The following is a 27180-nucleotide window of genomic DNA, read 5'->3' as shown; positions in this document are numbered from 1 at the left end:
CAAAAAGAAAGAGCAGATGAAAGAGGACAGATTACATATCTGTATGCACTGATAGTAATTTCTGATGAAAATATACAGGGAAGCCACATGATTTCAAGGGAGAGCATCTCAACCGAGGTTCTGGTACTTCAGGACTCCAGGACTCCAGGACTTCATTTTATAAAATCGATTGCAAATCTTAGGTTTGATGGAGCAAGCACCCTGTATCGGACATGCGAGTATGTATCACTCGCATATGTACAAAAGAAATCTAGAAATTCCTTATCGCACCTCAGTGTGCAGCATTAAGTGGGCCTGTGGCACGGGCACGTTCGGGCTTCACCTGGCATCGCCACTCCACAGCTACAGCTACAGCTACAGCCACCCCCGCCATACTCCCCGCGTGGGGCAAGGATGTAAGTCGGGACGAGTCGGGCGAGAGCGTTGCAAGCAAACCGATTAACTACCCGCCAGCGTCAGTGTCAACACGAAAGTATTTGCCACATGCCACGGATGAGAGGCGATATATGGATGGCGGGCTGGAGGTGGAGGTGGAGATGGAGATGGAGCTAGAGGCCAAGGGGCAACGTGTTGAGAGAGGCAAATGTATCTTGGACGTGCTGTGCCACCGAGGTGCGGTGCGCTGCGGTACGGATCCGAGGCTCTGTAAGGCTGTGAGACATTCGGTAATCCGCTCAGCAGCCACCAAACTACAATGTTCGCTCAGCGAGCCAAAGGCAGAGGTTCAGGCAGCTCCCAAAAGCCGAAATCGAAGCGGAAACAGAAGGTAAAGCTGGGAGCTGGGACCCGGGAGCCGGGAGCTGAAACTGAGGGCAGAATCTGCTGCAAGAGCAGAGCTGATGCCGATGCCGATGCCGATGCTGGTGCTGATGCTCATCGTCTTAGGCTGAAGCTCACTTCACTGGCAACTGGCAACTGGCAATTGGGTTTTCCCAGCAACTTGGGGAAATCGAATCGCATCGCATCGCATGGCATGGCATCGAATCAAATTGAATGGCATTACAGCTGAACACAGTCGCCATTGGGGGAACCGTAACGGGAATGCGAACGGGAATGCGAATGAGAATGGGAATGGGAATGGAAATGGAAATGGCGGTTATGGCCGCATTTATGGGTTTGATTTGGATTCAACGATGTTTCGTTTTTAGCGAGTTATTCATGGAATACGTTTCGAGAGATGCACACGTTTATATGGCGAGCCCTTTCCCTTTTACACTGGCTACACTGTTCAGATTTGTTCAGCCTTTGTAGTCTCGGAAATCCTTCCCATATCCTGGAATTTCTGAAAATGTTCAACAAGTTCCCCGGGAATCTGCAGAGGCACTCTTTTCAGGGACCCCCACAGGGAACTCCTGGCAGTCGGTTGTGGCCAACTTTACCCATTGAGAAGTTCAAGAGCCTTGTTCAAAAAACCCCTCCTCCGCTTCCTGACAATCCTGACAATTGCAAGGAGGGCGCGAGGGGGAGGCGCAGTGGTGGGTCAGTGGAAAGGAATTAACAAAGCAATGGCCAAAATGAAAGTGAAGTGCATAAATTTTACACCTAATTAAAAAGTAAATGTTCGCTTTATGCAAATCAAGTTGTAACTAAATAAATTACCCCAACACCCCCCTCCCCGTCCACGCCCCCGAAGGAGGCTTCCAGAAGGGAGCTTCCTTGAATCGACCGAAAGATGGAAAGATGCAAGATACGCGACTCGGGACCGGGGACTGGGGACTGGGGATTGGGGATTGGACCATGGAATACGGAATCCGGAGTCCGGAAGGAGAGATGGAGCTGGGCTTGGATAATGGGGGCAGGAGATGGAGATGCCAAGCGGCCTTTTGTTTTATTCCATCTATCTTTGCTTCGTTTTGCTTTTTCCTCGCTTTTCGCTTTTCCTTTTGCGAGTTGTGAAAGCGAAAATAATGCATAATGCTGCTAATGCTGGACCCCACCCTGGACACTCCCACCCTCCCATACACAGCAGAGGGGCACGAGCACGCAGACAAAGAAGCAAGGCACAAATGGCCTTGTGGAACAAAGATTAAGGTGCCCTAGAACACTACACTACTAAAACTCTCACTTGAGAATCTTAAGATCGAAGGAATATGAAGAATATGGTTCCTATTTCGAGAGCCTTTTAAAGTCGAATATATTGATCCTATCTTCGTGGCTCCGATTGGATGTGGCAGGACTAAGACCTTAGCAATGGCATATGTACGTTCTCTGGCAAACTCTTGGCAAACATCTGATCGAAATCGTTATACCCTTTGACAGGGTATTCGGTATGGAAGACGACGTCTAAGCTCGGCAGCGTGTTAATCACACTTAATCTCATTTTTATTTCTGGGTCAGCATCTTTATTTATTTTTTTCCTTTTCACTCTCCCGTTGGCCCTCGGCCTCTACTGCCTCTGGTGGCTCTGCTGCCTGTTTCTATTCCTCTGTTGCTGTTGTCCTTTGGGGCAGGGCATGCAAAGCGCCCTAGACGCTGGGCCACGCCCATCCCGACGCCGCCGCCGCCGCCACCGCCGCCGGCTGCCGTAAATATCCTTGACAAATCTTTTTGCCCTTTCGGCGAGCCAAGCGCAAATAAAAAGACATTAATTCGTTGTCCTTGTCGTTGCTGGCGTTGTTGCTTTTGCTTTTGCTTTTGGTTTTGCTTTTGCCACACCCACACCCCCAGTCTTACCCACATCCACATAGCCTCAAGTCTCCCCCCCCCCCCCCTCCCTCGTTTTACGGCCAGGTAATTTACGTAACGAACCTGACACTTTCTAATTTATAGCATCTGGCAACGTCGCTGAATTTTTCGCTGTCTAGGCTGAGGCTCTGCGCCCAGGACCCAGCCAGGACCCAGCCAGAGCCCAGCCAGGACCCTCCCATTCCCACTTCCACCCTGGGCTCTGCCATGAGATGATTATGGGGATGATAATGACGTTGGCAGTGGCACTGCATACAGGATGGGGTCTGGGGACTGCCTCAAGAACTTAACAGGTGCCTGAAAGCCGCATAGAAGGAGCAAAATGCGTGATGAGAGGAGAACGGCAACGAGAACGAGAGTGAGAGCGAGAGCGAAGGATTAGTGCAGGATCAGAGGTTATGTAGGTGTCGGAGGTGTAACCAAGGGACGGGGACGGGGACGGGGAAGGGGGACTGTGGTTGGGTCTGGAATTGGAATTGCAATTGGCGTTGGGATTGGCGTTGGGATTGGCGTTGGGGTGGCGTTGGGGTGGTGTTGAGTGCTCGCTGATCTACCGATTACCAGGGGGATAATCAGCCACAATGTTTCCAGCATTTAGCACTGTAATTGCCACAAATCCATCTAGCAGACGTAGGCAGCTGTTTTCTGGCCTCACTATGAAAAAACCGAACCTTGCTGCTTTTAGAAACATTTTCCAAGAAGATGAATATTAATTTTCCTCAGAAGAAAGTACGAGACCTCATCAGCCTCTTTCGGCGTCGAAAAACGTTGACCTTTAGATGTGGGGAAATGTCTACAAGGCAGATGACCGATATGATTCGATATGGTTGCTGGTTAGCAAATTTCTTGGAAAAAATTGACCAGTTTCCGATCAAACAGGGCGACCAGTTGATCCGAAATGGCTCTTTGCAAACACTTTTGTGGCATTTGGCTCGCTTCCAAACAGCCATACCGTCGATTGCTGCCTTGCTGCACCTCTTTACCACACTGTGATCTTGAATAATTGGTGGAGCTCATTCGAATGCCTAAGAATGCCTCAATCTCACGGACCTTCATGTAAGGACGTCCATCTGCAAGGTTGCGGCAGTTAAATAGATCTAGAAGCCAAACGGCTCCAAACCGCATATTGCGCTTTTAAACTGACGAAAAGGAATACTCTTGACCGGAAAACAAAAATTTGGGGAAAAACATTTTTGCACACAGAAAAACAGTCTTAAACTTTGAGTGCTCATACCTCCTAGGATAAAAATCAGATTATTTTGAAAAATAGATATTTGAAATATTTGAATTCCAAAGCCCTAATAAAATTCCTTGACTTTTGTCACCTCTTTCCCGTTGATCTCCCACTGTGCGACGATACAACACAACTACAAATCGATGGCCTCATGAGTGCTCTTGAAAGATTTGAAACTATGAAAGGTACTACCCGTACACCACTCTGCAGATCTTACGCAATGATCCATCAACTATAATGTCACATCAGTGAATCCTCAGCTTTCTTCTCACATAAGCATCTCAGTCAGCCATTGAAGGTTGTCTTCCAGACAGCTGTAAGAGCATACATACGATAGCAAATGTATCCATGTAATTTCCATGCGATTTGGTGTAGAAATTAGTTCATTTGCGGGAAGTATATATGTCAGCCTTGCCACTTTATGTAAAGCGGCCATAAAGTACCATAGCTCTACTTCCTTTCCACGACTCTGCCCTGCCCCTGCCCCTCCCCCACCGCATACTCCATACCGAACACTTTATGCTGTCCATTAGCAAGCCGGGGGCATCGACGCGGTCTGCCCATTAAGCTGATTCCCATTATTCTCATTCAATCCCCCATCCCAACGCCCTGCGTTTTTTGCCCTCCCGTTCCCCGTTCCCCGTTCCCCGCTCCCCATTCCCCATACCCCGTTTCGGTACTGGCCAAAGGCAACAGTTATCGGTTAAGCTGGAAAAAGTCAAGTTGGTAAAAAATGGGAACCTGTGCAAATGTGTATGTGTGTGTTTGTTAGGGTAAAAAGAGAAGCAACGGCCGCAGCGGGCCAGCAGAGCTGAAAAAAAGTGCGGTAAATGTAACCAAATCCGCACCTAATATGCAAATTTAATGAAGTAATTCAAAGGGTCGTGGGTCACCCCACCGCCAGAAGCAGAGGCCCACACTGAGAGAAATACATATCCTTGAATATGGGTATCCCTACTTTTCTTGGCAATACTTTCCTCTTATAGAGACATCATGCGTAAGAACTTACGGATGTCCCTTCTTAAAAGTACAGGCCGGGATATACGGCACTTTCTGGACCAACTGATCTGCCTACTAGTAGAAAGTTCTGAACTCCTTCTACAGAGGGGGCTATTGCAGAGAGAGATGCGCTTTGTCGCTGCTCATAGGAGGAGAAGTTCCGTTTTTTTTTAACGACTATTTCCTCAGTGCATGACCCGAGCATTTCGGTTCAATTTGACAGAGAGACCTGTTTACCCAACGCCTTCGCCCGCTGCCATACACACAGCCACCCACAAGCTACCGAGTAGATGAAATAATTCACGCAATTTGCCGCACATTTTAGTCAACCTTTCAGAGGCGCCTGGGGACCACTGGGCAGCCTGGAGAGGGGTCTGAGGTCCGAGCTCTGGGACCTGGGACTCGAGACCCGATACCCGGCACCCGGGACCCGGGACTTGGTCCGAGACAGAACAAACGCAAGTTTGCCTCTTGGTTAATTAATAAAATGACCTCTGTCGCTGTTATACTCCCTACGAATGGGGGTTTTTTGTTTGTTTTTGTGTGTTTTTTGTGCTGCTGGAGAACTAAAATATTTGCCGCTTAGTGGCACGACACACGTCCGCAGAGAGCGTGAACCAAGACAATGGGGTCAGCAGGTTGCGAGGAGGCGAGACCAACACTCGTGCGAGAGAGCGATGGCAAAAAATAGAAATTAAGAGTTAATTGCGTTGCTATTAAATTTAATTGTCCCGCTGCCTTCAAAGGGCACACATCCAGAGGGAAACACCCCGCCAGATGGACACAGATACAGAAAGAAAAAAAAAAACAAGAAATAAATAAATAATGGGAAAGTGAGTGCAAAAAAGGACTCGAGCATTAAGATGAATCTGTGTCGAGTGCAAATGAAATGGAAAGTATGTTCAGAGGCTGAATGGCCAATCATTTATCAACTCTCCATGTTATGCCAAATGTTTTACACCGACGGTTTTTTTCGGGTCGAGTCGGGTTTCAATTAGAATTCGGATTACTCACTCTGAAACGGAGCTGCACTATCAGCAGTGGAAAACGGTCCCGCGACTACCATGTCTGTCTCTTTCTCTTTCTCTTTCTAATCCACAATCTTTATCGCAGAGGAACACGATCAACTCGCGCTCTCTTCAACTCGTCCCTTTTAATCGTCTCAGGGCGGTTCGACTCCCTGCCTACGCTCTACGAATAAAGAGAACACTGCACAGATTACACTGAGAATAATACTAGGATCCGACAAGCACTCTAAGGTACACAGTAAAGATAACTAGACATAGTTCTCATCGGTTCTGTCTGTCGAATGACAGGAATTATAGTCGAAATGTTCCTTTCTTTGCAAGTACAATATATTCGCTCTAATTGAAAACCATATCCATCTATAAAATATACATATTCTGGCTCATGAATTTATAAAAACCTCCAATAAACAATTGTATCGCTCGAATTGTATGAATGTTTGGCAAATAACCTAACAGTTGAACAATTAATTAAAGTACAGTTCGTAGCATTTAATTAAATTACGCATCCCACAGGCACTATGAATTTTCAAATAATATACATAAATGTATGTATGTATGTATGTATGTGCCTACACACAAATTTCTACATGATTTCCATCCGATTTGCATCTCGTAGTACTTACTTGTTTATACTCCATTTGTATCCTTCATTTATTCTTACCAATTTCACACAGAACTGTTTTTTATTTTGGAAGCGAACTTCGGCGAATCGAATTAAATTTACAAATCACAGAATTTTTATGGTTTGGTTTACTGCTGCACTCCACAATTAAATGCAGTGAATGCCCCTCTCGTGAGCGCTTGAAACCCACAAAAAAGAGAGGAAAAATCACTGGAAAAAAGGAGGCTATGTGTGTAATCCTGTGCCTGTTTTACACGCTTAACAAGTCTATTCTATCAGTAAATTCAATATCAATTAATATCAATATTAATAAGATTGTGCACAGCTCTTCAAAATATGTTTTTGCATAGTAAAAATCCAAGTTTTTAAGAGGTTTTTGACATTTGAATGAGAAAATAAAAAGCTTTTAAGCGATTTGGAATTAAATTGATTAAACTCTTCAAATATCGTGAAAAACCCATTACTAAGTTGCTGCTTAAATTCATTTAAAACAAAACCAACAAAAGGAAGGCTGGTTTCCAATGGAAGGTCGTATAGTCCGGAAAAGCCATGCTCTTTAAGTGCAAAGTTGATGAGCTCTGAGGATAGTTGTGGCAGCTCCAATGTGTGGCGATATTCAAGCCCTTCGAGTAGTGGAAGGACCCTTTGTAAGGGTATGAAAATCACACCGCTCGCAGTTGTACGTACGCATTCATTCATGCAGCGACCGTCATTCATTTGGTTTATTCACGTACTCCTGCCGCAATTATGATAATACGAGTATGATGTGCACATGTCAAACCAAAATTCATACGCCATGTTGCCCCGGAATGAAGCGCGGTGCGGTGCGGTGCGGTGCGGTGCCGAAGAGAGGGAGACAGCGGTACAGACAGATGTAACCATAAAGCGAGCAACCGGGACGGGGACAGAGGCAGAGAGAGGAGCCGACTTGGGCGGCACTGTGGCGACTGGGACGTGGCCGTGGCGGCCTCTCGAGTGTGCAACATAATTGAAAGCTGCATGCGTCAACATAATTTTCTGACAACTTTAGTTAAGCATGTAAATTAAGTTAAAAATAACGATGACATTGGTTGCATAAGCGCAAATGTTGGCGCAGAGGAGGAGAGCCCGTCGCAGTGGCAGTGGCAGTGGAAGTGGAAGTGGCAGGTTGGGGACTTTGCCGCCTGCCGCTTTCTGCTCCGTGCAGTCGCTTGCACATTTTTCCTTTGGCTCGCGCTCGGGCTCGGGCACAGGCACTGGCACTGGCACTGGCAGTGGCACGACTGCTCGTAATTGGAGCGTGGAATATCACTCTTCATGTTATGACATTTTTTCGCCAACAGCGAATTAATTGTACACTGAGAGAAGTCTGAGAGAAATGGCAATTGCTTGGCCGCCTTTGCCGCCTTTGCCGCCTTGGCCGCCTTGGCTTGTGCCAATGGAATGGTGGTGCACATTTCTGGCAGTGCACTTATCTGGCCTGCGACTCACAAGTATTTACACGCCACAAGCACACATACGAGTATACCACCTGCCCTGGCCCCTCCCCCCCCCCCCCCCCTCCCCCGCACTGTGCTGCGGCTGCGGCTACGGCAGTGGCTGGGCTGCGGATGCGGCTGCGGCTGCGGCTTCTGGCTGTGGTGTGGCGTGGGTGTGCCCCCCATTCCCAGTCTGCCCCTTGCATCACATGCAAAGCACACCCGTAAGCACCAGAGGAGGAGGAGGAGCAGCAGCAGCAGCAGCAGCAGCATTAGCAAAAATAAAAGGAAAGAAAGCGACGCCAAGGTTACGCGCTACCTGAATATAAAAAGGCAACTCTCGACACACTCAAACGCCCAGCAGCCAAGACACACGCACACACTCGCACACTGCCACTAAAATACCCACTCACACATATGGAGAATATGAAACATGGCTGCCAGACGACCAAAACCAGGAGCATGCACCATAAATTGCGAGTGCATCCTGCTCCTTTTACTGTTGTAGAATTTTCTTGGCTCGCTGGCTTTATATACCCTTCCAGCGAGGGCATCATCATCCCCCGAATCATTACAGCCATGACCTTTGCGTGCAGAAATCTTTCTTAATGGTGCATCCCGTGTCTCATAAGTAACTGCCATAGGAACGATCCAATGTCATATTTGCAGATGCCATGCCATGAAATCTAATCCACGGAGTGCCTCCTCCTCTATGGCCCCCTTCCCTAGGGAGCCGTGGAAAATGGATGTCATCTGAAATCATACACCAAATATCGAAGCTACTCCACAAGTCCTTACGGTGCGGTGGGCGCAATCAGTATACATTTATGAAACATGCCACATGCCACATGCCACATGCCACATGCCACATTCCACACAAATCCCAAATCCCAGCCCAGAATGCAACCATTAATTAACGTGCTCATATAGGTGAGGTTTTAGAAGAGCACGGCTAGATCAAGTCTTCACACTCCAGGGCTAGGGCTATAAAAATCGAAAAGCTAAAGCATTATTCATCTTGTTTCGAGTCTTTTGGTTTCTCCTCCATCTTCGAGTATGATTTTGCGGAGGCAAACAATTAAAAACAATTACGAATACCCCCCAAAAAATCTTCGAAAAATAACTTGAGAAAAGCAATTAGCAGAACTGGCTATCAGAACGGAATTCAGTTAAAATTGGGAAGTAATTTCCACTTTTATTACAGCTCGCAAGCATAAAACTGTCCTGAATCACGGCCACAATTATGTTGATTGTTTGGATAATGAGCATTTCGATTTGAGAGTCATTTACAACTCAAGCGAACATTATGGCCAATGAAGTTTTCACCAACACCAACACCAACACCAACACCAGCGCCAGCACCAGCACCAGCAGATAATCCATGAATCTGTGGCCAAACATCTTCGGCCGGTGACCACTCCATTGTCCATTATTGTCGACATCAACCCAAGGAATCCAATGCTGTTGTTCGTGGGTCGTTCACAGCGACATGGCCAGTGGGCAGGAGATAGGGGATAGGGGACACAACTTTTTGTCTCCCTCCACAACAGTATCAGAGACAAGGACAGGGACAGGGACAGGGACTGAACAGGGATAGGGGCAGAGGCGGCGGGACAGATTGAGGGACGTTTATGAACGAGAACGCCCACAATGCCCGTAAAGTGCTTCATATTACGCCACTAATTGCATAATTTCGTTGCCATTTTTATTAGTCTCGCAGTGCGATGCTCCTGCCTTTGATGTCCGCCAGAGTAGGAGCCAGTCCAGCAGTCCAGCAGTCCACCAGCCACTGTCCGACCCCACAAACTCGTACCCACAAGCTCCATACTCGTCCCATCGCATCGCATCGCATCGCATACCATTCTATGCCATTCTTGGCTCTTTCCGTGCCATTTACGTTCGAGTGGAGTTCGACGGGCGACTGGGGAAATGGAGAAATGGAGAAATGGAGACTGCAAACGAGACCGAGAACAAAAGCTGTCGCCCACAATTGCCATTAGATTATTATAAAACGGGAGTATTTATTGCATAACATGTACATAGCAAAGAATGTAATGTCTCTGAATTGTCAGCGCTTTCGGAGCGCTTTCGCTTCGGTTCAATTGAACAGACCCCTGGCCAGAGATGCGACCGTGACACAGGATACAGTGAATGCCAGCGAAAGAGTCACTCCACAAAGCCGCAGAGACGCTTACATTCCAAAACGAATAGAAATATTGACAATCTAGATTGTAAACTGAAGAATGTGTGAATGTACCAAAAATATATGTGAAAAGAGCTAAAAGAATACATTTTGAAATTTTAGAGACTAAAAAACTCGCACCTTACTTTTGCCAAAGACTTTTGTGATCCAAAGTTTCGAACTTTACGAGGGGGAAGCAGTCCCAGTCTCAGCACTGCCTTTGCTAAGGGACTCCACTCTGTGGAAGACACTGAGCAGAGCCCGATGTCCGACAAGTCCCGCCCGATTGAGCAGCACTTTGCCAATCCCCATCCCCAATGCCCCATGCTCCTCAGGCGGGGAGGGGAGTATTTTATAGTCGCTTAATAACGACTCCCTCTGGACCCACACCCCAGCACCTATGTATGCACGAGTATGTATGTATGCCCAAATGGTCAGCTCATGGTGATCCGCGTGACAGTGAGCCCCCGTCCAGCACTGAGGGAGTGCTGTGTGTGGTGTGTGGTGTGTGGTGTGTGGTGTGCGGTGTGGGTCTCCACCTGACAGATTTAATGGGTTCAAAATGCTGGTCACCGTAATATTCTCTGCTTGCTGCTTTGTTCTTATTTGCTGTTGTACTTCCGAGTACTTCCGACTGTTGCATTCATGACTGCCTCTGGCAGCCTCGGGGGACATCTGTCCCCCCTACTGAGCACACAGCGAGGCTGTGCCACCCGGGAGTCCCGCCAATGAGCTTGTTTTAGCATAACCAATTCGTAAGGGTTCATTACTCCCGTGGAAATACGGTATCGATGCTTCAGTGAAGCACTTGCAGCACTAGACACTCAGAGCTAAAACCAATTCAGCTTACGTTTTGCAGCAGCCACAGACTTCAGACTGTTTGTTTGTTGCATGCCACACTGCTGAAATAAATGAAAGTGGTTTAAAGGTGCAAAAACGTAAAGCTACGATTTGTTCTGCTCTTATACTTTTTTTGCCAAAAAGATAATAGACTTTCTATCAAAAATAATGATACTTTTTTGTAGAGAAGAGCTCCAGAACTATACTTCCCGAAAGAAGATGGCCTTCTTCCAGGAGGGTTCCAATTCTGATAGAGATTTCCAGGGAGAGGTTTCAGAGTTGGTCATATACACACCTCACATGTAGATTATATAGTTCCCGATTGAGTTCGGTCTTACAAAATGGTTTTAGTCGATAGATTCGATTTCTTGGGTTCCATTTTTGGATGATTTCAAGCGACGTTTTTCCTTACAAATTATGATTCAATCAGGTAAATAGCTCCAATTTATCTCTTCTACACATAAATCTTACAACTGTTTGAGAGACTTGTAAATTGTCAACGATTTTGTATGAAACTTGTCAAAAAAAAGGAAAAGCCATATATTATTTCCTCCCATTAAGTTTTCATTATAGAAATCTCCTGAGTTTTAAGTACATTATAGAAATAAGTTTTGCTTCCTTTTTTATTTCAGAATTTTATTGCAAAATGTGTAAAGATCCCGAGCATCCAAGAGGAAGGTGAAATAGAATCTGATAGATCTGCAGAGGATCTTGCTTTGGTTGAAGAACCAACTTCTGTGATCCGTCGTACATAAGGTCGGAGCTGAAGAGCGACCATTCAAATGAGGCACCCATGAAAAACCACCTAGGGCTCTGCGAGTATGACAGTGTTTCGTAGCGCCTGCTTTTCACCGTTGATTGATTATATAATAAAAAAGTGCATCAAAAAGCCCTTGTCTTTTTTTATGCCCGTGGGGATTTTGCAGCGTTTGTGGGAAATTATATAATTCTGGTTCTTGTTTTTTTTTGTTTTGCTTTTATCGGCCTGCAGCAGAGAGGGGTTCGTAACAGCGATAAAATGGTAGCCGGCACTGCGTCATCGCGCCAAGCCACTTCCTCCTGCAGCCGCAGCCACAGAGCGATAGAGTGTCGGGGCGGGGGAGAGAATTGGGGATAGGGGGATAGGGGGATGGGCGAGTGCGTTGCACGCATATGCAGAGATTACGATTACGTATTCAGGAATGCACGAAGTTTAAAAAGTTCCAAGCCCATAAGCCACAATGGCCACGTCTCACACAGGCTTGACATTTATTATCTGCCGCTGCTGCCGCTGCTGCTACTGCTGCGGCTCCTGCAGCGTCTTTTCATGCCCTTTCCGAAGTCATAATGCCTTCTTCCAGGCGTTGGAAGCGCAAAGATTGACCATCAATGCATGGAGAGCTTAACCTATGGCCCTTCTCTTGAGTTTTTATTCCAATTACGATGCCATTCCTCTGTCTGTCCCCTGATCTTGAGCCCTGGCTCCTGCTGATGTGACGGACGCAGTGGAACAAGGGATCCGGCAGGGTATCATGTGCCGCGGCCATGCAGCAAGCCTTCCTATTTCGTTTTTATTGGAGTCCCACACAGCGCACACACACACTCTTACAAGAGAGAGAGATGGACCGAGCGAGTGAGAGATGTGTGATGTCGAGCTGGAAGAAGAATGAGAGCCATGGCCGGACCCAGACCCGGAGCCGGAGCCGGAGCCGGGCTCGTTTTGCGGTCGAGGGTCGGCGGTTGTCGGTTTTCGGCTTTCGTCTGTCGTCTGTCGTCCGTCGGACGGAGCCATTTGTATGCCCCGTTTGGCCATTCTACGTGTCGCAGGAGGAGGGGGTCGACCGAACTGGGATTGGCCTTTTGATTTCGTTAGCAAGTTTGGCCAAACTCTCTTATTCCCGAGTCCGCACACGTTTTTGGGAAATGTGCATTTTTCGCTAAATGTTTTGTAAATGTTTCCGCTCTCAACTTTATAATTAGTTAACGTTGCCATCGCCCAGAAGCACGGGTAAGCCCTGGGAAAGAAAGCAGCGACAGCAACAGCGACAGGGGCAAGGACAGCGACAGCGACAGCGACAACGGAAGCGGAAAAGCCAGAGAGGAGAGAGCATAACGGAAATTATATAAGTTGAGGGAAGGCACACACACAGAGACAAGACAGAGTGGCCACCGATGCTCTTCCCGTGAAGGACGAAGGTCCATGCAGTGGCGATCATTTCTGGATACATTTTGGACTATTTACGTAAACCTTTGCAGCCGCCATTCTTCTTAGCCAACGGCCCCAGGGAGTCTATTCTTATCATGTCTTTCCCTATTCGGGCCACTTACCATTTGGCTTCAACAAAGGACTAACCCCAACGGATTCGACTAGGAAATAGTGGCAAATAGGTGGTTTCCTCAGCCAAGGCCATGCGCGGACTCAACAGGTGAGGAAGCGCCCAGGTCGGCCCCCTCCAGTCCATTCGGAGGTGACGTTCCTTTGGCTGGGGAGCCAGGAAATCGTAGCTATCTCAAAATGAGTTAAGTGTCAGACGGCTGGCCACAAAAGCTTTCATCTTCCACTTCCCAGGCCACACACAAACAAGGACACGGACACCGACACGGCTGGTGGGGGGAGGCGGCGCGGGACCCCTGGGGCGGTGCCATGCAAAATGCCGAGCAACGCAATCCACCCGCACGGGGCACTCGGGACCTTCTCGAAGCTGTTTAATTAGATTTTCGCTGCGAGATGTGAGTCGCGTGATTGAGTCACAGCTGAACTGGGAGCTGGGACTGCGAATGGGTCTGGGACTGGGACTGGGACTCGATGTGGCTTTCGGGTTGAGGTTCGGAGACTGCCAATGGGACGTCGACTGGGACTGCGACTGGGACTCCAACTGGGACTCCTACTGGGACTGTGACTGCGTGCTGGGGCTTGGTCTGGGTCTGCATCTTCGGCTCGAATTGAAGTTTTAATTAAAAGGCAACTACTGGATTGGGCAATCAAATGCATTTGGAGCACCTGCTCTGCTAGCTGGCTGGCTGGCTGGGTGGCTGGCTGGCTGGCTGTCTGGCCGCAGCTTATTAAAAACTGTCATTATTAGCATTAAGCTAATTAGCACCCGAAAATGTGGGGGAATCCAAAGCAAAATGTCGCGGCAAATCAATCAAGATTCAGGGCCGTTGCTGTTGCTGTTGCCGTTGCCTGCCCTTGAGGGAAACCCCCCCCCCCCCCCCCACGCAAAAATGTCAGCAAATTAACAATTAAATGGCCGGCCAGAGGGGGTCCGGAGGGACAGATCCACTGATTAGCGTAATCGGACAATGGGTCTCACGTTGCCTCGACTTGACTCGACTCGACTCGACTCGCCTAGCGACGCGTTTGCCTAATTTTAATGCAAATTCCAAGCTGACGCCCAGAAGTATGGAGCCGAAATTTGATCAAATTTCGGACACCCAACCCCAGGCAGGTGACAGAACAAGGACCTTGCCAGGCTCAGGGGCATGTGTGTGTGTGTGTGTACTGACCAATTTGAATTTAAATGGATTCTGCCCGGCGGTGCTTTGCACTCAGCAAGTTTTGCCAGTGATTTAAAGCCCGATTCGGCACTGGTATAAATGAATATATTGAATATCCGGCAAGGCAGAAGGACATCAAATGTCCCTTGCGGCTATCCCAGAAGGTGCACGTATATATCCATATTTGATTCAATGAATTATGGAATTGGGTATTCAACGAATTCAGTGGCCAGTTCGTCCGACTCAAATTTCTATAAAGTTACCAAAAAATGGTCAGAAATGCCCAACAAACCGTCGAGGATCCGTCCTGTGGGGAGGCCCCCGATAATTTCAATCTTTAGATGAGAATTTGTTCCGAAGATTACTAACGATTGAGTTACAGTGTTGCCGCTTAGTCGCTTAGTCGAGGGCACTATGCAAACATGAATCGAATAATCGAGTGGGCAACTTCTTACTACCTCCCACTGGCATTCCACCGAGGCCCAATTAGCCCACAGAACTTTCACCTTTCTCCCGCTCACTTAAATGGCTGCGCCTGGGGTTACATATTTAAAAACAAATTAGAAACTGGCCACTAATAAGTGCCGTAACACCGCCACTGCCACTGCCACTGCCACTGCCGCGACCACCACCCACTGGCCTCGGGCAGGACTCGGCCAGCCGGAGAAAAACACGAGGCGCTCATGAAAAGGAAAAGTTCAAGTGTCGAGTGGAGAATACATTTCTTCCGTTGCCCCAGCGCCCAACAGAAGTCGAGGCCGTAGCTGGAGCTGCTGCTGAAGTCCCTTTAAGCGCCGACATGCTGGCGATGGGGAAACGGAAATGGAACATGAACGGAAGTGGAGGGCCACACCAGAGAGAGCAGACTCCGATAGGGAGCCGCATTTCGATGGTTTTGAGCTCGGGTTGAAAGCTGCGAGTGTAATCTGTCGAGAGTCAAGGGTTGTCGGAGCCGAGCCTTGCAAGAGCTTGGGAGCTAGAGAGCTTCAGACACTAAGGACTGATCGATGCAAAAAATCATATAACCGAAGCACTGATCGATAGCCCTCAGCATTGAACGTTTTCTATGATCATTTTGTGACGTTAATTAGCTTGTGGATAGCTTCGGCTTCCGTATTTCAGTTGTCGACTCAATGCTCAACCTGCCTCACGGATTTAAGTGGAAAGCGCGGGGAAAAAGATGCAAGAGCAGTCCTCCATGGAAAGAAGGCACCAAGCGTCAGTTGACAGAGAGTCAGGACCCTCTCAACCGGGAAAAGAGACACGAGACAGGGATAGGGACAGGGACAGGGACAGGGCCAACATGGAACCGGGACATTATTAGCTCTATTTGTGGCAGACTGCTGACGAGGAGCAGGTACGGAGGAGCCCAAGGGGGCGGCGCAGGGTGCAAGACATAGCTGCCACTGAAACAGACAAGTAAACGAGCTGCCCCAGTTCCTTCCTTCCAGAATTCCTTCCAACAATATTGCAACGACAGCAACATTGACAACACCGTGTTTATATGCAACATTGACAACTTGGCGTGACGCGAGTGACGCGAAACGACGCTGGATGTTGGATATGCTGCTGGTTCTGCTGCTGCCCCCATAAGCATAAGCATAAGCATCACCATTACCGTTACTGCAACAGCTTATGCCACTGCTGCCACTGCTGCCTCTCTTCGTGAAGCTTCTTGCTTGCAGGCAAGTCATAAAAGTTGTCTGACTTCGGTCCTTGCCCGAAAGGCGGCGACGGTGGGGGATGGAGGAATGCGCCATGTGTGCTCCGAAAAATACCCCAAAAATGAAATGCAAAATGTGAGGCAACGGGAAAGTGCACTGCAAGAATGGCCACAAGATCTGAATACTTTAAAAAACGATCTTTCCAACTACATCCTTCATATACAGAGATCCCCAATGAGCGCAGAACTTGAGCCCCATTTCGGTGTCACACGAACTTTAGATACAGTTGAGTATCTCGCGTTGAGTGCAAATGAATCAAAGTTTAGAGAGGAATGAAGAAAATTGGAATAGCAGAATTCATTCGATCTTAAGTCCCAATTCATTCATTCGTTTTCGACACCTTGGAGCGGCAATCATATGCTGCTTTGAATGCATTCATTCAAGTAATCGGAATATTCAAATATCTTCCAGGCAGTGGAATTGCATTTCTCTGAGTGGATTTCTGGCATCTCCGATGCTTTGCATATAACTGTCTCTCCTAGTCTCTCTATCTCTCGCTCTCCCTCTCCCTCGCCCTCTCTCTCTATTTCTTTCTTTTGGAACGTCTACTATGGCTGAACTCTGGCAGTGCATGGGTCTGGTCTGGCTGGGGCTGCGACTATATTACATTTTATGTCAAACGCGTACGCTTTCAATATTGACAGAAAGCTTCGTTGCTGTAGACGCTCGCGGATGCCGGTGCGGATGCCATTGCGGATGCCGGTGCGGATGTGGACGCGCCACCTGTTCCGGCTGCCGCCCCACGCTCCCACACCCCCACACCCCCAAACGCCCACACCCATCGTCATCCTGGTGCTGGTCTTGTCATGTTAATGTTAACTTATTTTCGCATTTTTTTTGGCATTTTGGCAACAACTCACATCCCAGACACAGACACAGACACAAACCCAATCCCAATCCCTGCCCGCACCCATCGGAAGCTATTTTCAAATAAAGAAAACGCAATTTCAGTCGGTGAGCTGCCACTTCAGACACGCCCACTGCGAGCTGTGTATATGTATTCGCCGAGAATGATGGCATCATCGGGAGCGATGATGGTGACGTCATCGGCAGCACCTAGAAGGGCTCCCCCAGCGGCTTGATCGTCAGCTGATGCACCTGGACGTGCGGCGGCGTGGCCAGGGCGTAGATAATGCCGGCGGCAATGTCCTCGGGCCTCAGCATGGGCAGCGAGTCATAGCCCCTGGGTAGAATCTCCGTGTCCGTGACCCCCGGCGTGATGCTCTGCAGGGAACAGGCAAGGAACAGGTGGAAAAAGGTGGAACAGGAATTTGACGAAAGGAAATCAAAAATAAACCTACCGTAATCTTGATCTTGGTCTTGAAGCCGCGAAACTCCTGGCGCAGCACCTCGAGCATGGCCTTGATGCCGTGCTTGGTCAGGGGATACATATTGAGCACCTGCAGCTCGTCGCCCGGCGGATTGATGATCGTCTCGCCCGTGAGGCTGTTGATCAGCACCACATGACCGGCCACGTCGCGCTGCTGCATGGAGCGGAAGGCGCGGCGCGTGCAGTTGAGGACGCCCATGATGTTCACCTTCCAGGTCTGCTCCAACTTCTCCAGCTCCTGGGTGAGCAGCTGGCCGGCGAACAGGCAGCCGGCATTGTTCACCAGGATGTCGACGCCGCCCAGCTGCTCCTCCACCCAGTCGAAGGCCGCCGTCAGCGAGTCCAGGTCCGCCACGTCGCAGTGCATCAGATGAAAGCGCCCTTGCATCTCCTCCGGCAGCTCGGCCCTCAGCGCCTCCATGCGGTCCATCCGGCGGGCCAGGCCCACCACCACCACGCCCGCCTCGACGAGCGCTTTGGCCGTGGCGGCCCCGATCCCCGAACTGGCACCCGTAACCACGGCCACTCGGTCCTGCCAACGATCCATTTTCGAAGACTGGCAATCCAATTGATTCGCTCGGTGTTTGGCTAGTTTCGTTTGCTCCTCGTCCAGTGGAGCACTTGTCGCAACTGACTCTGAATGGCCTCCGGCTCGCGTCTTATATACGAGTTCGCGCCGATTCCCAGCCGCCCAGAGCCGCCCAGAGCCGCCCAAAGCCGCGGAACTAGCTCCAAGACGTCTCCCAGCTGGCCACACCCGTCGTTGACAATGCAAATCAATTATTAAATGGGGCCCGGCCCGGCCCGGCCCAAGTGCGCACAGTTCACACGTGCACTGAATAATTGTGGTGCCCCGAGGGGTGGGCGGCGCAGGTGGCAAGTGGCCGCATTGGTTGGCACTGGGTGGCACTGGGTGGCACGTTCATTGAGGCAATTAAGACGTAAACGGCAACCGTAAATATCGGAAAAGGTCAAAGAGCCCTTACCCATCAGAGCTAAGTCATGTGCATGGCAAGTGGTGATCGTTGCTCAAATTATGGCAACGGATATCAGGGACCGTAATCAATATAAGTTCTACTTTAAATATCACACAATATAAATTAATTATAAGCTTTAAAGGAAAAGTCTTAAGGAGACGACTCTCCATTGCTCTCGAAAGAATAACGGACTACTCTACTACTTATAATTTAATATAATTTCTGCTCAAAGACCAAAGATACGCTTTATTTGTACAACTCACCGATACATATATTATCTTCTTTTCGGCTACAGAAATAAACAATTATGATTTTCTACGGACCCTGGTATTCATGGGATATTTTATATCGATCTTCAAAGCGTTAGACGATGCGCATTTCGAATATTCCCCAGAATCCATAAGTGTCTTACGGACACTCGTTCTTGGGTTTTAACCCTCGTCTATTCTCGCCCGACTAAACCCCCTGGGGCCGGCCTTTGAATTATGCAAAAAGAGGACGGGATGTGCTCGGTGCCTATAGATGTGCTCATGTGTAGTTGTGCATGGGCTAATGTATGCAAAGTGCAGAGTTCAACGATATCGATGTCACTCAAAATGGCTCGCCCAGGGGCTTGATGGTCAGCTCGTGCACCTGTACATGGGCTGGGGTCGCCAGGGCGTACATGATGGCATTGGCCACATCCTCGGCCTGCAGCATGGGCAGGCATTTGTAGGCCTCTGGCACCATCTCTGTGTCCACCAGGCCCGGACTGATGCTCTACAAAAATGGCGTGGTAGAGAACGTATCGTACAACCCATTGCGATTACCTACCGTAACCTTCACTTGGGTCTTGAACTCGCGCATCTCCTGGCGAAAGAGCTCTGTGAGGGCGGTCACCGCGTGCTTGGTGGCAGGATACATGTTGAGCTCCTGCTGGCTGCCCGGCAGCGGGTTGAACAGATAGTGGCCCACGACGCTATTGAGGAGCACCACATGGCCGGACGCCGAGCGCTGCCGCATCGACTGGAAGGCGCGTTGGGTGCAGTAGACCACGCCCATGACGTTCGTCTGCAGCACCTGCTGGACCGTGTCCAAGGCCATGGTCAGCAGCTGGCCGCCCGACAGCTTGCCGGCATTATTGATCAGTATGTCAGCGCCGCCCAGTCGCTCCTCGACCCAGTCGAAGGCGGCGTTCACCGACTCCAAGTCCGTGACATCGCACTGGCGGATGTGGAGCTGCGAGCCCAACTCCTGGGACAGCTGCTCCAGGCGCTCGAGGCGCCGAGCCAGGGCCACCACCACCACGCCAGCAGCGATCAGCTTCCTGGCCAACTCGGCCCCAATCCCCGAACTGGCTCCGGTCACCACGGCCACCCGATTATGCCAACGTTCCATGTCGACCGACGCTGGAGAATCAACTGAAATCCAAGTCAGTCGGCGATCACTGGGTAAGCTTCCAGCCTCGGGACAGTGTCTTAGTCGCATCTCTGGCCGCTCCATGGGTCCCCTTCGATGCGCCTCTGCCTCTCCATCGGCTTCGATTTTCATCTCCGCTTCGGGTTACGTGCACGATGATGCAACAACACGCTACAGCAAACCGCAGACTGTCACGATCCGCTCGTAGATTAAATTCGACCGAAGTTTTACGTTCCCATTGATGGACCATGGGTGTACCTTGTACTCTCAGGAGGGGCAGAGGCAGAGGCAGAGGCAGGGGCAGGGGCAGGGCAGGGGCTGATCTTTAACGATGATCGATTTATGGGCAGAGAAGCTGTCTCTGCAGTCTTGAAAGCTTCAAATGCCCAGAATGTGAGCTGTGTGTCGTAAAGCCTTAAAGAGTAGAGCCCCTCCTGCTGCTCAACATTGTACGAGTACTCGCAGTACCCTCTCTAGAAGAGCGATTACTGTGTCAAGGCTTAAAGGCACATTCCGAGGGGTTTGAGCACCTTTTCCTTGCGTTATTTGCGCCGTGACGGGCCAAATCGAAGTTGTATGAAGAGACGCAGTAATGAAATATTGACGGGGGCCGTGGATTCGCCAGTTTGTCGCAGCTGCAAGCCGGCAAGGAAAAGCGGCAACAAAAATATAAAACAAGAAGAACAACAAACTCGACAGCTGCACAAAAGTTTTTCCTTTGAAATATAAACAAAAATCAATTTGAGGCGCATTTTCCAGCGCCAAAACTCAAACAGACGACGACTGGTGGAAGATTGGCTGTGGCGGTGGCACGGTGGGGTGCCAGTGCCAGTGCCAGTGCCAGTGGCACGGTGGCACGGTGGCGTTGGGTGCCACGAATTCTTAACGGAGGAAGTGTGATGGTGATGGTGATGGTGGTGGCACCTACGCAGGCAAATGTCGGCAATAGTTAACAAATGCCATAGAGAAATGCTCAATGATCAATGCTCGATTCTGGTTATACCCCCGGAAGGGTATGTTCTTCAGACGAGTATATTATTGATATTGATCAGCAAAAGCATCCTATATGAAAACGCTACCATATGTATTCATCTACGAGATCGGATGAAAACCCTTTTAGAGGGTTCTTTAGCAGGTATTCTCTAGTCGTTTACTCCATGGACGGTCTTGATTCTTTTGCTCTGGTTGTGGTTCTTCTTTTGATTCTAGAGTACTAGCCCAGGGCACACGTGTTATTTGCTCACGTGTTTATGGAAATTGAGCAACGTATTTCAAGTTGAGCGTCAGCTCAAAGCGCCGTTTGTTTGCCGAGCAGGCGACTGAAGAAAAATGTGCATGAAAATTTCACTGATTACGTATTTGCAGAGGGCAAAGACCCATGGAACGGGATGGATGCTTCACAGAAGGAGACGACCCACCAAGGAGCTATCAACCAGTGTGGCAGTAGGCGGAGTGATAGGATTGGAGGGAGTGGTGGGAGGGGCAGGAGAAGGGGAGCAAACTTTTCGGCAAACAAGTATCTATTAGTCGCATTAGACTCGGCAGGATGCTCTCCCACCTCATCTCATGCCCGCTCATGCCCCTCTCCTAACCAAATATACACTTATGTACGAGTATTCGTAGTCGTATTCGTTTGTTGGCATAACAGTTTAGTCTGGCACTCGCACACATCCTCCAGCATCCAGTCTCCAGTGGTCAGGGTTCAATGCCGAGCACTCGGCAACTCCTCCATATGCACATGCAAATTGGAAAAGGGCTTCGCTTCACATTGCCTTCCCTCTTTTATAGAACAGGGTACATCGACTGGGAGAAGAATAAGGAAATAAAACTTTTATCATCAAGTTCAATAGATACATCTGGGAAGATGTTCTTCAATGGGTTATTCTTGGCAGTAACTCTGGATCCAATCTATAATAAGACTCAAATATTCATTAAACGTATGGCAAATTTTACGAATATGGAATTCTCACGTTGATCATAGATCTTGAATAGGTCTTGAATTGTTAGTGAATCCTTGGATTCGTCTTGACCGAACATTGAATGATCTGCTTTCTTGGGCTGCTCCTACCAATTTGGTTCCGATTCTGTTCACTTTTTTGCTCCTTTGATTACCCATCGCATACATTTTGCCGCTTCAACAGAGGCAAGCGGAACAGCTGCTGCTTCAGCAACAGCAACAGCACCAGCATCAGAACGAGCTCCTATTCCAGTTGCTCCTCCTCCTTCTGCTCCGTTGTATCTTCTGCCCGCCGCTGGCCATAATTCAAATTTGCAGTTTTCTATGCTAATTCGTTTGATATCGCCGGGAAGATGGCGCGCATACAGCCACGACTACGGCTACGGCTACGACTACAACTACGACCCTTGCTCTGGACTGGCGGCACCTCCTCCTCCTCATCCTCCTCCTCCTCCTCGTCCTTTGGCCGCAAAAGTGTGATAGAAATTTATGCAGCCCTGGCATATGTGGCCATGTGGACCTGTATTACGGACAGAAGGGCCCGGCAGCAGCAGCATGCAAAGCACAATACAAATTCGAAATGCGAAATGCGAAATGCGAAATGCGAAAAGGCTAAAAGGCGAAATATTTTACAAAATACAAACGGATACGGATACGGCAGGCAGGCGACAAGTGAAATGTGCAGGAACACGTGACATTTGCAATTTGCATTCGCCATTCGCCATTCGCCATTCGCCATACGCCAGTCGCCATGACCCTCGAAGGCGACCTGCCAGCAGTTTTCATTATGCCAATTTGTCTTGGCTTCTCGTCTTGCATAATTATGTACGCAGCTGTGGCACACACACAGAAACACCTTACCCTTACCCTTGCCCTCGCCCTTGGCCCCCAGAGGCATCCTTAAACACATCCGCAGAAGCATCTTAAGACCCAGAAGCATCCTCGTCCTCAGCCACATCCTACCTTCCATCCTGGGGGTGCCATTCGGATGGTTTATGTGTTAAGCCCGGTCTGGTTTTATGGCCCACCAGCCAGGTGTACGTGTACCTCCAGCTCCAGCCCCCATTGTGGGGGCCTCCTCCATCAAACCGGGTGTCGAATTTTTGTGTGTATTATGTTCGCCTATAAACTGAAGCAGAATAACCGCCCGCAAATCGCTTCCTGAGTGGAAGCTCCACATTGTTGCAGCTGGAAGGAGCAACAAAATTGAATGCCATCACCGGTGCACCGGCTCGAGGATGTACCGTGATTGATTCGATTTTAATGCGAATTCGAAATTTACTTGGCTCGAAATTCGCAATTCGGGCACCCAGTAATTAGTGCTAGACGCTTGCCAACTGGGTAACCGGATATCCTCTCTTTTTGCAGTTTCAGTTTTCAGTTTTCAGTTTATGATAGCTGCTTCCGCATTGTCGAGTCTGGCACGGGTCCAGGCATCCCCGGACATCCACCGGAATGCCTCTACCAATGCGGTGAATGAAGTAGCTCGGGATTCCCTAGAAGAATGACTCACAGAAACTGAGCTTCAAAGTTGAAAGATGTTCCTTCCAATCGAGCAGGCCCCGTCCTTATATACGTACGAGTAAGAGTCTTGGCGTGGCATCTGGAAAGGAACGTTTTTCGCCCTCGAGGGTCCACAGGGCTCTGGCCCCGTATTCGCAGTACGAATATTTGGACAAGTGAATCTCATTTGGCGCTTCAATCGGCAGCTGCCAGTCAATCTTTTCAATATTATTCAATAACAGGCCGCAGGGTGTTGTCTCCTCGTGGCCAGATGTCAGAATCTCATATTCGTAAACAAGCTCAATCCAACGGAGCAGAAGGCGGAGGACGACGACCGGCAGGCAGGCAGCTTGTGTCATTCGTTCAACTCATTTATTGATTCATATGTGGGCCAGAAGACACGTGTTCGTCGACAGATTGATGGAGTCCGTTGGGTCCGTGGAACAATGGGGCCGAAGACGTGCCGGACAAGTGCTCAAGCCTCAGGCGAGGGGAGGCTTAGATAGCGTCACGGGCAGGGGCGGGGCCCGGGACGCGCTGAGGGAACGTAGCATTTACTGGCCCCCGATATTCTCAGATATCAATGCTCTGACAGCGTATTTCCATCACGTCCAGAGTCCGATGAAATGTAAGCTCGACTCCGGAATAAACTCATTAGGCGGGACAGGTGCTGGAGAGCCGTACCCCGCACTTCCTTCCGATTTGAATTCCCCGAGAATTTCAGATTTATTTGACTACAAAAGCCAAAGCCAAAGCCAAAGCCATAGCCATATCCAATGCATGGCCTGGGGGCACTCAAAAAACAGTCACGTCAGCTCCTCTACCGAGACTGAGACCACGAGACCTTAGGAACCATAGACACAACAGAGCCATCTGAGCGCCGAAGCGCAAAAGTTGAGCATAATATTTTATGAGGACTTCATGGCCAAATCTCCGCTGCACATGTGTGCACTGATTGCAGCAGTCCTGGATTCTGGATGCTGGATGCTAACTCATGATAAATGGCCCCAACATGCAGTCAGTCCTCTCTGGTGGAGATGGTGGGATTTTGTGGCAGAAGCTCTGGGATTTGGTATATCAAATTATGAAGAAATAATAATAAAATCCTCGCAAAAAGACATCCTACAACTGTTGATGATAAATGAAGCCAAGGGCAAGCCCCGCATTGGGTAACAAAGAGGAAAAAACGAAACAAGGGATGAGACTCGTATGATTGGCAGGAATGGCATCCACAGTTCTTTAAATTTGGCAACACTCAGGAAGATTCGGTATCACATGAAACAACTGACCCTTTTGTAGGTCTAACGAATACCCATTATATTACAAGAGAGTCCATAAAACAGCAACAGTCCATTGCTGGCCAAAAGAAAATGTTAAATAAAAACTGAATAAAACGCAATTTGGAATACATAGGAACCCATTGAAATCTACAAGAGAGAATCATCTCAGGAGAGCTCACTGAAGTTCTGAGATATCTCGGCCATAAGTAGAGCGATGTAGGATGAGCCAGAACATCGTACATCGTCGTACATCGGAAGAACTTACAGTTTTCATAGATATCCAAGGATGAAAGGTATGTATTATTCCCAATTGAACAAGTAAGTAGCCAAGTAAGCCCATCTCATTTCAAATAGAAAAGAAACTCCCAATTGCATTGCTTAATATTGGTTGATTCCATATTTATTTTCTCATTTGACTAGGTAAAGGTTCCACCATAATGCGTTTGCTGTTCGGTTCATAATAATTCATTATATTGTATTTAGTTGATCGGTTAATACCTTTAGCGATCGCCGCATATTCTTGTATAATAGGGACAGACCCCGACCCCGACCCCGTCCCCGTCACTGGGCAAACCACACAGCATACGCCTTCGATTCAGTCCCATCGGATGGGGAGAGGGACATATGGTGTGGCAGGGTGTGGGTGTGGGTGTGGGGGCCTGCCAATTTATGTATGTATGTATGTATGTATATTTAATATATATAACATGTGAGAGTGTTTGTCGGGAACTTTCATTATCCGATCCGATTTGGTTTGTCTTTTTATTGTACATACAATACATATGCATATATACGATATACGATATAGTATATGTAGAGTTAAACGTATTTAAATAATGTAACATACAATAAATGAATGGAATGGGAATGAGGGATGTAGAATAGAGGTTTCAGAATCTTAGGGGAGTTTCTTAAGGATACAATATACATAGTTCTCTATCATCAATATATCAAGGCTCCTCCTTTGAGAGACTCTCGAAATGTGGTACGAAATATAGTACTTTAAATGGAATGCCTTGGTATGGATGGTATGGTAGGAGTGCATCAAGAGTGTGTGTTGGGAATGTGGTTTATAGGGCAGGAGAGTGGATAGTGGATAGTCGGACAGAAGCTGGGTCGGGTATATATTCATTTAACACTCAATTAACAAATCTATTTTATGCAATATTGCTAGTAAACTCAATATATACCGATCGATCGGTACCGATCGATCGGTACCGATCGATCAATATCTGTGTGTGGCATACTTATAATTTTGTCCACATTTTTTTTTCGGTTTTATCCGTACTATATATCTATTTATGTAGTGTGTTTGTAGACCAACAAAGATGATTTGCCTATAACCATTTAAGTTTTTGTTTTAGTTTTAGTTTTGGTTTTGCCTTTGGTTTTTTTCGTTTAGTTTAGTTTACTTTTACTTTGTTTTTTACTGAATATAATTTAATTTGATTCACAACAATAACATTTTTTCTTGAATATGCATTGAATCGTTCCGTCTCTAAATTTATGCATTAAATCAATATGGTAAAGCTTAGTATATTTTGTTTTGTAATAGAGGAATAGTACTAGTGGGGCTATGGGCTATGTAGTGTCCAGATATCAGAGGTTATCAGAAGGAGGGGTTGGTTATCTACTGCCTTCGGTCTCCAGTGTTACTTGCTACTACTATATGATGATGCTCTATCTGATGATATGCTGGCAGCATGGGGTAGGTATCCGTATCCGTATCCGTATCCGTAGCCGTATCCATAGGTTCCATTCCATTTCCATTGCATCTACGAGTAGTAGTATGTGGGAGTATGGGCGGATAATGTGTGCGTGTTGCCTTCTTCCATTTCCACATCGATTTCCACTTCCGTTTTCACTTGCACTTGAGCTCCGATCGTCACGTAACTCGATTTCTTCTTCGATGAACTATGTTTCTGTGGCGGAATTGCTTTTCATTTTCATATTACTTTTCGATTACTTGTCGCTTAATGGTTCGATTCGATAAGTTACAACTAAGAAGGTCCATCGATTATATATGTATGTTTGTATGCATGTATACGTATTACGCATAGTATAGTATGTATGTGTTTGTGTGTGTACTGGTTCGATTATAATCATTAACTCTATGCATATGTATGGGTTGACTTTACGTACGCCCCATTGGATTGATATATTACCAATGGCTAGCATTAACGTGATCTCTCGTACAAGTATGGGCTATAAGTAACGCGGTTAAGGCTAGATTTATGTAAGGTTAGAGTTGGGCAAGTGGAAGGTGGGGGTGATGGGGTTATATGGTTAAGCATTCCTTTCCTCTGTTCCTCCTCCTCCTTCTCCTTCTCCGTTGACACATCCACATCACTTCGCTCAGCCTCAGCCTCAGCTTCATTTGGGTTTCCGTTCCTTTTGGCTTTTTACAATGTGTTCATCATCTTCTGCACTTTATCTGCTTCACATTATCAGTTTCAGTTTCAGTTTCAGTTACAGTTACAGTTTTAG

The 27180-nt window shown here is 48.0% G+C and overlaps 2 protein-coding genes across 2 annotated transcripts; both read right to left on the bottom strand.

Annotated features, from left to right (window-relative positions):
• Positions 1-17193: 17193 nt before the first annotated feature.
• LOC6597788 (farnesol dehydrogenase) lies at positions 17194-18204 on the bottom strand. The gene is made up of 2 exons (XM_002022884.2): positions 17550-18204; positions 17194-17472 (listed from the first exon to the last, which is right to left on the bottom strand). Exons 1-2 carry the CDS (start codon positions 18123-18125, stop codon positions 17305-17307), a joined length of 744 nt encoding a protein of 247 aa, XP_002022920.1. The 5' UTR covers positions 18126-18204; the 3' UTR covers positions 17194-17304.
• A 574-nt stretch (positions 18205-18778) lies between these two features.
• On the bottom strand, positions 18779-19964 carry LOC6597841 (farnesol dehydrogenase). The gene is made up of 2 exons (XM_002022883.2): positions 19369-19964; positions 18779-19314 (listed from the first exon to the last, which is right to left on the bottom strand). The coding sequence occupies exons 1-2, from the start codon at positions 19930-19932 to the stop codon at positions 19147-19149; spliced, it is 732 nt and encodes a 243-aa protein (XP_002022919.2). The 5' UTR covers positions 19933-19964; the 3' UTR covers positions 18779-19146.
• Between the last annotated feature and the right edge of the window lie 7216 nt (positions 19965-27180).

This window comes from Drosophila persimilis, unplaced genomic scaffold, assembly GCF_003286085.1.
Source record: "Drosophila persimilis strain 14011-0111.01,24,50 unplaced genomic scaffold, DperRS2 tig00000606-arrow-arrow-pilon, whole genome shotgun sequence".
In the NCBI taxonomy this organism is placed as follows: Eukaryota; Metazoa; Arthropoda; class Insecta; order Diptera; family Drosophilidae; genus Drosophila; species Drosophila persimilis.
Note: the sequence above shows the minus strand (reverse complement) of the source record. Positions and strands in the feature narration are given on the sequence as shown.